At 38.7% G+C, this 12975-nt stretch overlaps 1 protein-coding gene across 9 annotated transcripts in view; it reads left to right on the top strand.

Annotated features, from left to right (window-relative positions):
* Window positions 1-10599, top strand: part of SHANK2 (SH3 and multiple ankyrin repeat domains 2) — a 354480-nt gene extending 343881 nt beyond the window's left edge. For 6 of the 9 annotated variants that reach the window (XM_040608429.1, XM_040608432.1, XM_040608431.1 and 3 more), the window contains one exon: window positions 6367-10599. In XM_040608429.1, coding sequence (XP_040464363.1) covers window positions 6367-6940 — 574 coding nt within the window. In that variant the 3' untranslated portion in view covers window positions 6941-10599. Of the gene's footprint in view, window positions 1-801; window positions 829-6366 lie in introns of all 9 variants that reach the window. The other 3 variants (XM_040608435.1, XM_040608433.1, XM_040608434.1) reach the window with 3 other exon arrangements.
* The last annotated feature ends 2376 nt before the right edge of the window (window positions 10600-12975 follow it).

Raw genomic sequence — 12975 nt, 5'->3', positions numbered from 1 at the left:
TAGCAACATAATGATAAAGTGCAAGCCTGTGAGATCGACTGAATAATGTCAGCGTGATTAATGCAGAATAGACCCAGTGTCTGCAAAGGAGAAAACCCACAGCCCCCAGTGAAAACAGCATCCTTCCACCTCAACTCCAGTGTACTAGTAAGGAATAATGAACAGCAACTGCCGCTGCTCTCTACCATCACCATACCAAAATGATCAATAGCTTTGCCATAGGGAGAAACGATTTCTGTTTCAGATGGTGCTTATGTTTCTCCGGCTGCGTTTGCACCATGTCCCTGTGGCCTCTGGGGCAGGTTGGGTGTCACTCCTAGTAGTGGGAAATGCTCATGATAAATGTGGGAGTGATGAAGGATGCTTAACCATGCAGGATCGAGTCCTTTAAGAAAAATAACCTGTATTGTGTTGGCATAACAAGTTTTAAAAGTGAAACTGCCTATGGTCAGGGTTTTTCTCCATCTCTGATTTTTTTTTATATTATCTGGAAAAGTTCCTGGTATTTCACAAACAGGTAAGGCAGAACTGAACTGAGTAGCAAGTCCTGCACAGGGGCTGATCCTACATTTGATTTATTGTAAAGGATGTCTGGATTTCACAGATGATGAAATATGTATCTGCTGGGATAATTCTCAAGCCTTGATTTTTCACTTTACTGCTGTCCCATTAGATTCATTTCATGTTGTTAACCGTTTGTCAGCCAATATCACGGGATTGCTTGCTTTGTCCGTAATTTTTGCAGTGTTTCAGTCATTCCATTTTGTCATTTTTATTTGCTGTCATGACTGCTGTTGTCAGAAGAGGGTCATGCTGAAGTACCATGAAGTAAGTGACGACCATTAAGCATAGAGTATTCTATGTTGTACATTCTGCTTCTTTTTAATGCTCACTCATTGTTATTGCATTTTAGTGATTTTGGTGTTGACTTTGTTACAAAGTATAATGATTTCATTACAAAGTACAATGTGGATTAGACCATCCTAATCCAGAAATGGTAGCCATTCTAAAACCAGAAATAGGATGTCTTCTCAAGCTGAAAAAAGAAGCGACTTCCATCAGAGAAGTATTCAGCAAATGTTTTGATAACATGAGCACTCAAGACCAGATTCCTGAACCTAGGTCTGAGCACCTAAATAAGTTTTTCAATTGTGTCCACATTCTGCTGGATTTGTGGAGGTGAAGGAGAGGAGAGGGATGATTAGTGCTGTTTTACATACCTATGGGAGGTTAAAAGTAAAGACAAACTAGCCCTTGAAATAATCAAGGTCTGCTGCGGTCATCGCAGTCGAGTCTTTCATCCTTGGAAGCTGTGGGTTTTCCCCCTTTCTCCTTTCAGCTTCCCTTGACCTTTTTTCCTGCAGCTCTTCAAGGAGAGAGGGCTGAGGTTGTCTCCTGGTCCTCTGCCCCTCATCAGCACCATTCCCTTACTGCCAGTTTCCAGGCATTTGTGCCATTTACATGGAAACTGTTGTTCTTGAACACACTCCCACAGACCTTAATGAATATTCTTCACTCCAACCAGAGTGTTACTTGCAATAGGCAGTAACCATTTCTCGGTTCTTCTCACTAAAATAACACTATTATAAGAAGCTCTGTATCCTGCCAGTCATCACGTCAGCCCTTGTTCTTAATCTTCCCCCAAACAGACAATTATTGTCTTACTTTCCTACCATACAATTTTCCTTTGACAATCCAAAAATAAAGTAAAAATATTATAAGAGATAAAGGCAAAGTTTGGGGTCTGTGTTCTCAAAAATCTGTAAAAAGTTAATTTCTCGCAGTGCCTTTATGTAGAGACTCATTTCACTCACTAGTTTTCTTGGTGGTTAAGATTTTTTCCTCTAATACGAAGATCTTTGTCAGAAACAGCAAATCTTTTGGCAAGTTGCAGGACAAAACAGCTCCCATGAGAGCATGATAGTTTTTTTGTTTTTTACATGGGAGGCTCCTAGGAGCTGTTGCAGTGTGCCATCTTTCACTGGTTTGCTTCTGATATTAAGTTAACAGTAAATTTGAATCCTGCAAATCTAATTTAAAATCTGAAAGAATTTCTTGCCTACAAGCTGTGTTGATGACTTTTATACTTGGAGGCTGCATCATTGTGACATAGGAATTATATATTGTGATTTTAATATGAAGCAACATAATGGGCATTGCAATCAGTGCAATCTTACAGCAGCAAATGTTTGTAAATTACTACCATATGCTGATACTAATAGAGCAAATTCTATTTAAAATAATTATCAGACTTTTCACCTTTTTAAAATGAAATTTGGGGTTAGGTAGGTTTAATGTGGATTTAATCTGTTTAGTGTAACAGATGATCAAATCAGGCATCAGAAATTGCTCTTATTAAAAATCTGGAAATCCCACAACACAACAAAAACATGCCGACTTTCCAGCTGGAATGCGCTTGCTCCTTATTGACCAGGATACCAATCAACCGTAAAATGCAAGACAGCTAATGGTTTCAAGGCTGTATCTGCATCACAGATTGTATTGGAGATGGCATAAATTATAATTTAGGATGCATAGGCATTACACAAATAAGCATGTGTTTTTCTTTGATTACAATTACAGTACAACAGTCTCTGTAACATGCTGGAGGGCACACGGCAGGTAAAAGAAAGGGAAAAAATGAGTCTTGGAATAAAAGATTTCAAACTGAAAGCCGGGAAATGCAACTGTGGGCTTCAGCAGACTTGCATGACCTTCAGGAGGGCTGTGTCTGTGCCATGAGGCTGCGGAGCTGGTAGCAGAGCGGGCTGAAGCACAGCAGCTGGGAACCAAGCGCATACTCAGGCTTGCAGGGTGCTGAATAATTCTGGAGGCAGCAGTGACCTCAGGTTGCTGTGGTTCAGACTTGTCCTAAACAGGACTGCTGTTGCAGCAGTGAGGACACATACTGACTCACAGACTTGTCTGTGTTCTCAAGAACTTTCTTGAAGAAGGTGTATTCCTGTAGGATCAAGGCTGTTAATGCTAACGTGCTCTGAGCTTTCTGATAAAAGGGTTAATACTTAAGACAGGTTCAGTACTGATGTGGCTATAAACTGAGATGGTATTGAAACGTCATTAATCAGCTAAAATAAAAAAAAAAAATCTTATCATTGTTCCAAAGATGTATTTGAACAGTCAGTAGTCCAGAACCTATGGCTTGAAAAAAGCAAAATGCCCGCAGATACTTTAATATTGCTTGTAGCCATGCAAAGCCATTACTTTGATCCAGGCTGACAGAAAGCAAAGTGCAACGTGGCCTGTGTTGCTTTGCTCACCCAGTCTTACTGCCTGTGGCTCCAAGAAGGTTAGGTAACACTAGTCTAAGGAATACTTAAAATAAGAGCACACAGTTTACTTTGCGGGATTTTGTTTTACTGACTTAATATACTTTCTTTAAAGGAACAGTGACAGTGGTTTCCTGATCCAGGATGAACAGGGAGTCTATGAAAGGAACAATACAGAGAAACAGCAGCAAAAGTGAGTTACAAAGCAGAAGGTGTGCACTGAGCCTGGAGTTGTCAGTCAAGTAACAGAAGTGATCTTTCAGCATCTAGCGTAATAGAAGATAGATTTTCATCATCCATTTGATATTGCCACAATGGGTGTGAATAAAACCGTAAATTCTAGTATTTGCAAGACAGGAAAGTTAAGTAAAAGGATAACAGAGAGATGGGGAGATACTTCCACATTCATACAAAACTTGACTTGCTCTTCTCACAAGCACTAGGACGGCATTAGCCCAGCCTTTTTCAAAGTGGGTCTTTTGTTGATTTAAAATTCTATCATGCCTTATTAAAATACATGAGACTCCTGAGTTGAAGTAGGTAGGAATAACTTGCTCCCCTTGGTTAGCAGGGTTGAATAGTTTCTTGCCATAGACATTTTATTTGTAAGAATGCTTAGCTCCAGTCCTGGAAGACAATAAGAGCCATTAAGCTCCAAAAAAAATAACAGGAAACACTCAAAACCTTGCCAAATATTTCCTTTCTTTGTTAAATTACAAAGACCTAAGCGCTAAAAGTGTTGTTCCTACTGTTTTAAGTGAAGTACCAATCTTTCAACTCTCAAAAAGATCTCCCCTGTTCCTATGGAAATATATGGAACAATTTATGGGAAAACAGTGGGACTGCTCATGTGAACAACATGTACGTTCTCCAAAAAGTTATTCTTAGTGCTTTTCTAATAACAAGGTATTGGAGCTTCATTTGAATGAGACTCGCTGTGGTACAAGCATGCTCTGAATCTTGGTGTAGCAGTGCTGTAGGTTACCTGATATCTAGGTTTGTTAATTATGTGCCACGGCCCCAGACAAGATGCAGGGAATATGTAGCTACCAGGGCTCACAACAGCCAGGTGCGAAGCAAGGAAACACTGAAGAAGGTCTCCAGTTCAGCACTCCCAGGACCACAGTAAGGTTCATATGAGACAAAGGGATGAATAGCCCATTGTCAGTGCCTCAGGTTAGCTTCCTGCATTTGTCCCTCTTGGTAAGGGATGAGTACTTCACAGGGGGAATGGGTTAGGGTAGATGATGAGAAAGTGCTGGTACCACCATCGTCTTCTTTGAGATTTTAACCACTCTTCTGTTCAGGATGTGGGTGACCAAAGACAAGTCACTCCTCTTCCGTGGATGTTCACAATCACATTGCACTGGGGAGCAGACCCAGCAAGACAGGACAACCCAGCATGCTATGTCCTCCTTCCCAGCAGTCGCAGCACTCCAAAGGGAGGAGCAAAGCTGTCATGATTACCTAAGGCAGAGGAGCAAGAGAGGGCCTCTCATTTATAAAAAGGATCTAGTGGTGAGGGACATCCTTCAGAGGGAACAGATGTGGGGTTTGACCTCTGCTGTGTGAATCATTTTTGCTACTTCGTTTGGTGACAATTAACACAAAATCTTTAAGCAATGACTTAGGAAGAGACCAGTTTCTTCCGTAACAGCATTTTAAATACAGCAGCTCTAGAACCACGCTATTTCTTTGGCTCCATAAGATCATTTCTGCACAGTGGTGAATCCGCATTATTAATTAAAGCATTTGTATCCGACATCGTGCACCCAAGTCATCATCAGTTCTGCCCTGGCATGGCAGGTCAGGCCTGGGGACAATCTGCGCTCAGATACAGAGGGCTTCAGTCAAGGTCTGGGTTAGAAATCTAAGTATGGCATCCTCCAGGTCATCCTCTGGAGTCTGTGACTTCACTTCAAGGAGAAATAAATCCTTCCTTTGGTCTGGAAGTGCCTGAAATTAGTTGTCTGAATGTTTTCCTACTTGGCAAGGTATTTTAAAGTGAAAAACTCCGAAGGATAAGGCACCCAGGGGTTCTGTGGAAGATCCTCAAGTGTGGAGGCTGACTGGCAGACATTTCTCGTAAGAAGTAAGGGCTGTGGTGTTAAGCCTTTCATGATATGAACAGACCTGAACCTGGATCTTCTGCTTCTAAATTTGTTCTATAGCCAGTAGACAAAAGCAGATTCATCTGCTCCTTCACCCGCGCTGTCAGCCCTGGCATCAGAGCTGCCCTCTCGGCAAGTTTCATGCCTGCTTGGTTTGTAATCTCACTTTTTCTTTAGGCAAGAGAGAGGTGCCAGTGACTTGATCGTAACTACATCACCTCTGGGCATGCAGAGTAACAAGAATTTTGTCTCCTTAAGTTTTGTAGTGAAACTGCCACAGTATAATTTCTGTGTAGAAGGAAATGGACACAGAAGACCTTTTATGAACCTTAGGACTGTTATATTTTTGAAGCATGAAAAGGCCAGCTGAACAGAAAGGGAAATAAGAGGTGCTTGCAGAGCATGTTCCGTGAACAAATGGGAATACAAACAGATCCTAAAATGCAAATGTACTGTAAAATTCACTGCGTAGATGCCCAAAGATCCAAAATCCAATGCTTCCAGTACTTTCTGTAATTACTATTATTAGCTATGTTACCTAACTATGTGTAAAACTGGTAGGTTAAAACTGAAGTGAAAGATCCCCCCCTCTGCACAGTGAAGCGAGGTTCAACTCGTGATTGCTCTTCATGGGGAGCACAAAGTGCTCGTGTGCTTATTCCACTCGGTGTTTCCTATTTAACCATGAGTTAATTTGGCGTGGCCTCAAAAAGGAAGAATGTGCTCTGGAAAGTGTTTTTCTGACCTGCTCATAAGGAAAGGTTTTGTTTTTAACTATGGCTTACCATTGATGATTGTTTTATGGAAAAGATTTAATGATACCGTCTTAGTACTTTTAACCTGATGTTGCTCATTAAAAAATGAAAAATTTCAAGCTTTCCAAAACCGTATTTACCACATGTTGATATGGACAACCTTTCAGCTGGTGGCTGATATACCTAACTTACCATGTCTGTTTACAATTTCAGGAGCACGGAAGTCATGAGTACTGTCTCAGGTACACGAAGTACAACAATCACTTTTACTGTCCGACCTGGAACCAGCCAGCCGATCACACTGCAGAGCAGGTCCCCAGACTATGACAGTAGGACCTCAGGAGCAAGACATGCTCCAAGCCCTGTGGTTTCACCAACAGAGATTAATAAAGACATCATGCCTGCTCCTCTGACTGCTTCTGCTTCAGCTTCATCTCCTTCTCCAACTTTGTCCGATGTATTTAGCCTACCCAGCCAGCCCCCTTCAGGGGACTTATTTGGCTTGACCACAGGGCGCAGCAGGTCTCCTTCTCCCTCAATATTACAACAGCCAATCTCAAATAAGCCTTTTACAACTAAGCCTGTCCACCTGTGGACTAAACCAGATGTGGCAGATTGGTTGGAAAGTCTAAACTTAGGTGAACATAAAGAAACATTTATGGACAATGAAATAGATGGCACTCATTTACCAAATCTACAAAAGGAAGATCTGATAGACCTTGGAGTGACTAGAGTTGGGCACAGAATGAACATAGAAAGAGCTTTGAAACAGCTGCTGGACAGATAAGAATAGCTATTTTGCCTCACAAACTTCTGTTGATAACTAGAGATGGGCTGGTACTGAAATACCCCAAATGCCTTGTCTGTCTGCGAGTGCCAGCAAAATTGGGGGGGGACGGGGGGGACGGGGACGGGACGGGGGACACCAGTTCAATTCCTGGTACTCAGGTAATGCAGACTGTGCTACATGCCCAAACATAAATCTAAATATGTTACGCAAGTGGGGCCATTTTATTTCAAAGTTGTGGGGAGATACGAGAGAGAGAGAGAGAAAATTGTTAACTTCAAAAATACTATCTCTTGATAATGCACTTCTGCTGGGACCATTACATACCACTTTTCTTTCGATTTAAAATTGCCAGCGTTTCATTTTTTTATTGAAAAGCACTGTCTACTCTTCCTGACATTCAGTCTCCGAGCTGGCTTCCTTCCCCAACCCTTAGTTCGTTTTAAGAGGACAGATTGCTTCATTACCATTCAAACCCGTTTTTATTAGTAGCAGAGGCACAATATTGAGACAGGTGCAGGGGTTCATAATACTGGTTTTTACTAGTTTAGCTCTGATTTTTTGGCAGTGAAGCTGGTTGTTCTGCTGGAATTAGTTCAAAGGTAACCTTGCTCTGTTTTACCTGGTATTTCTTTATTTCTGCAGTTATATTTAGCACTCTTCCAAGGTGGCAGAACAAGTTCAATACGTGCTCCATTGACTTGACCTGTAAGATGATGCAGACGTTGCATAAAAAACTGAGGAGGAACGCACACTTAGAGGTACAACAAAATGAAGCTAGTTTGAACCTGAGACCCCCCAGTTTTCAACCAGCTAAACTACTGCTAAGTTGCAATATGAACTCTACAAGCCAGTAAAAATTCGGGGTTATGTACAGACGCGTCTTTTGGACTTCACAGTCAGATACTTGAATACGTTGAACCCTGGGAGATGCTGTTTAATTCAGTGAGTGGTAAGTCCTTAGCTATTTTGAACATTGGGCCAAGAAAGAAGAAAAAGATAGATGAATGTTCCCATTGAAGTCAGTGGGAAGATTGCCAGTATTTTAAGTGAGAGAGGGACTTCAGCCTGTTAGCAGAAATGGGAATGTTTCAGCTTGTAAAAAAAAAAAAAAAAAAAAAAAAAAAAAAAATGAAAAAGGTAAAAAGGTAATGCCAAGATGGAAAGAGGTGTATAACGTCTCGGAATGCATGTGTTCCAAGGGCCAGGGGAGGTGGGGAGGTATCCAGTTTCTCATTTTTATCGCTGTTAACAGGTTTTGGCTTCTTGACAGGGGCAGCAGACTGAGCACTTCAGGGGGAGCTGGATGCTGCCCATCAGCCACCAGTGATTTCTTTGCACGGCTGTTAGTGAGGTCTCAGGAGAGGTGCGTGCACCCTGCTAGAAAGCGGGTGGCTGTGGCCAAGCGTGGGCTGGGTGGTGGGGTAACAGAGCTCGAGAGCTTTCCAGGAGACTTCAGTCAGCAGGGGAGAAACACACAGATTTGGTTAATCTGACTTTTTTTTCTTCCTTTTTTTTTTAAAGTTAACAAGTCTCTCTCTGCATGTTTGAACTCCCCTTGTAATTAACACCTCTTAATATCTGTGAGTTTTGTAGCTCTTTATTGACATAATATTCAAGATGTTCAAGGTGGGTAAATTGTGTGTGGATGGCTAGACTGCCTACCTACCATACTTTCAGGTTCTCTTACATTTTGCAAGGTACCTGAACTTTCTTTCCTTGATATGGTCCTTGATATGGTCCAGCCTATCTCTAATTTTTTTATTGTGATTATTTTTGCTCACAAACAAGTGTCTAATTAGGTCTGCAACAGCCCTAGTATGAGTACATAAAGTTTAGCATTTTAAATATCTTTCTTTACTGCAAGTTTAAATAGTTGTACAGATAGTTTATAAGCACAATATTTTAAGAAAATAAGTGGCTGGTCTACTGGGCAGCCTTTGTGCCACTTCAGTGCTAGAAAGTTAAAAACATTAAAAAAAAAAAAAACAAACAAAAAAACTTTTGTGGTTTACTACTATTTCTGTGGAATAATTATAAAGTCTTGACCTTTTTAAAATCAACCTCATTTGGATGCATCTGAACCAGCAGAGCTGTGTTATATTTTCTATCTTTGCTAGAACTTCTACAAAGGAGGATGAATATTTCTTCAAAAGTGGTTATAGTTACCAACGCATTGGATACTCGTAAAAAGCAACTTATTTAGCCTCCTGCCCCCTTTACGGAACAACAAATCTTTTGACTTAACATCTGTTACTACACTATATTTGTATTTGAAAGTTCCAAGTGATCTTGTAATAAATTTCAAGTACTAAGGCATTTTACTTTCAGGAGTACTGAATTTTTCCATAGGTGGTGTAGAAAATGGCAGTTTCATTCAGATAGTCAATACAGGCAACTTGAGGCCATCAAATACTTTCAGAAGTATAAAAATGGTAATTTAGCCATCATTGTCTTCCATTTGGTGATATGACAGAATTCAGTAAATAAACCACTAATGCCATGCTCTTTTTTTGTTTCTTTGGGTACAGTTGATATTACCTCTATAAACATGTGCCAGAAAATAACATTAGAAAATACAGTAGTAAAAGAAAACGTAGAAGTTGACTTTTAAGCTGCTTTTTAATCACAACCTTCTTGTTGAATTTACGTTGAACGAGTGCTGACATACACGGTAAATTACAGTAATCCCTTTCTTACACAGGTGTGTTTCTTGCTCATGTATCTTTTCAGGTACTGAAAGACTAGGTACAATACAATTAGTAGAAAAGAGGTTTAACACATTAAAGAGCTAATGAAATAGTTTATTTTTTACATTGTGTCTTACAAAGTAAAGGTAAGGAGACCTGAGAGGACCTACTTTCACCAATAAAATACACCTCTGCCAAGATGAATTGGTCTCTAGCTCTGTGTGATGATTTTGCTACAGAAAGCAATAGTAACAGATACGACGTTGCCTCCGAGTATTTTCATCAGTCTGGAAATGTTGGGGGGAGGAGAGAAGACCCATTTATTTCATGCTACTATGATAGTGAAAAAAAGTTGTTAGAGATCTATGAAATATGTTATGATATTCTGGGTTTTAGGATCAACTTTTGTTTATATACTGTAATTTAAATAAATTGCATTTACATGCCTAGTTTCTGTAATATTTGTGTATACAATACCAAAATCTTACAAGATGTAAATTGTGTATAACTGCACAGACTCCTTTCCCTAGGTGTCTGAGAACATTTTCAGTTTAATTCATATATTATAAAATGACTAGATGTGACTGTTGATTTACAGAATTTACATATCACAAAAGTTAATTATTTGTGGTACTTAAGTTAATAAAAATAGTGATTATTTTTTTTCTCAGTTCTTAAAAAGCATTACCCAGTTGATCTGGCGATGATTATGTGTATGAGCCACAAATATTGACAATTTTTCCATTACATTTTTTCTTTTCTTTTCTAGATATTAATATGTTTCTCGCTATAGTTTGTGTAACAACTTGTGTTCACGTTATCTATGTTGCTGTAATTTTTGTGCTTTAATTCCTCTTATTTCAACTGATTAAAAAATCAAGCTCCTGTAACTTGCACTTTTCCCCAATCCTTAATACTCTTGTATGGCAACCAAAATTACTGTAAGAAATAAATATAATATTGCACTAAGGTTGTGGTTCTGTTTGCAAACAGAGAACACTGTCTGAATTTTTATTAAAAAAAAAAAAAAGTTGCCAAAAAACTTGCAATCTGATGTTATTGAAAGTGCATAAAATGCTTTAACAAAATGTAGGTAGAATTAAGGCAAAATAATTGATTTATTGTTGGGAAAAACATTTCCTTTTTATTTCTTCTTTTTGGTTAAAGCATTTTTTATGCCGAACGTTAGTGCATTTACTGAATTTCAGATTCATGTTTGAAATTTGAAAAGTAAAAATTTTCAGCCAGAGGTAGAAAAATACATATCTATTTGCCTTAAGGTGGATTTCTAATATTCATTGAATATTTTTTTCCTTGGCTGAGCGTGTGTGTGGGGATGCATGCTCTGAACTTAGTACTACTGGTCATATAAGGCACTCGATTCTGGATCTGTTCTGCAATTTAATAAGGCACTGAAAAGTTGGGGGGGGGCGGGGGGGGGGGGGGGGCTGGAGTTTTTGTAGGGCAGAGTAGTTTTACAGAGGAAAGGAGACAGTGCTCCTGATCAGACTCTGTGCATCTTGTGACTAAAAAAATGTACCAGCAGGGTATATTTGTACTGTGAATAAACAAGGCTTAAAATAGAAAACATAAGGAAACAATTCACATCTTCTTTTGGCTTAATTTAAAAATTTGTTTTTCTATCTTTAAATGGTGATGCAATGAAGAATATTTTTTATTTTCTAAGATCTTGGAATAAATGCCTAGAACTGTTGCCATTTGGTTTCATATGTTCCTTAACTGTTATTCTCTTCTCAGATGTTGTTCTAGTTCATCATTTTTGTAGTTACCTATTATTTCTCTCATATTTTTCCAAGAACAATTACTTGGCAGCTTTGTTTTGTTAAAAAAGATAGAAGAAAAAAAAAAAGGGGGGGGGGGGGGGGGGGGGTTTGTTGTTTTTTTTAATTTCAGGTATTGTGGCAATCCAGTGATAAACATCTGTGTATCTAAATAAAGTCAGGTATTTACAGTGCAAAACAAAGAGTGCTTTGCAATTGTCAATGTTTTGTTGGTCAAAGAAATGAGAAGATCTGATCATTGCTGTTGTAGCATACGTTGTATCAATGTGTTGTGTTTTGTTTCGTTCTTGGTTTTCTGTATTTTTTCTGCATTTCATGGTCTTTCATTCCTTTTGTCCAAAACCATGAAAAAAATACCAGTAGCTATGATGGGCTATCCAGATAGCATGATTGTAACAATAATTCAGAACATGTGGGTTTAAAAAAAAAAACAAAACATGTGCCTTATGATTTTCAACCTTGATCAACTACACTGTATTTAACATAAAGAGCTTTATCCTCAAGGTGTTACAGTACCTGACAAAAAGAGCTTGTAGTGCTGGTTTTTTGAAGTGAGAAGTCCATGTCACTGCATTAGGAAAATGGTTAGAAAAAACTGAAATTATTTACATCTTATTTGGAAACATTTTCAGCATTATGAGACTGATTTGAGTCCTCTATTAAAATCACGTAAATGAGGGGGGAAACAATGAAATGAGACTGTTATTTTGGGTTCAGTTTACTACCATAAATACTTGCTTGGTTATTCATGTAGTTGACATGTACTGTACTTCACAGACAAGGTAACAATAACAAATAAACCATGTGGACTTAATGTTTTTAAGTCTGAAACTAACTGGTTCTATAGCGCTGACATCTAGTGGGATTTGATGGACATAGTCTCAGAGCAATATAAGATCTTTTAAAATATGTATTTATTTTAAACAATTGTCATTCTTTCTACAAGAAGTCATTTTAGCAAATTTTTTATTGTTGTAAGTTGGCCTGAATATTTAAGTCAGAAAAAAAGGCTGACTGTATAATTACACAAATTATACACTGAATGAGAAATCTTTAAAGAACTGTAATGTGTTTTCTAGTTTGTACGTGGTTATGTTTTATCAATTTTATGTTTTGAATGTTAGCATCTCCATATGATCCTTCATCTGCATCAAGCATGTTTTTTAATGAGAATATAGTTTTTGTCTCCAGTGCTGTAAATCTTGGACTGCTTTGAATAATTTCAAACGTTGCAAGCTGATGAATGGCAGATATCTCAGATCCAAACTGCAGAAGAGCGCAAGGTATTTAGGTTAGGAATTAGTTCAGAGTAGCTGGTGGGTTATTTCCCAGATGTACTTGCAGAACTGAAGTTTGGTTTCTCAAGTAAAATTTAAGTTTTTCCTCAGGACTAATGCTAGAAGGAATACGTGCACGTGTGTGTGAGTTCTTGTATGCTTTTAATGTAAAGGTTCTTGGACAGCATTAGAAATTAATGTACAAATAGGACACCAGTGTTGCATGTGCTTTAAAATGTATTGGAATAAATGTTGCAGTGTACCTT

Source organism: Falco naumanni, chromosome 10, assembly GCF_017639655.2.
Source record: "Falco naumanni isolate bFalNau1 chromosome 10, bFalNau1.pat, whole genome shotgun sequence".
NCBI lineage: Eukaryota > Metazoa > Chordata > Aves > Falconiformes > Falconidae > Falco > Falco naumanni.
Note: the sequence above shows the minus strand (reverse complement) of the source record. Positions and strands in the feature narration are given on the sequence as shown.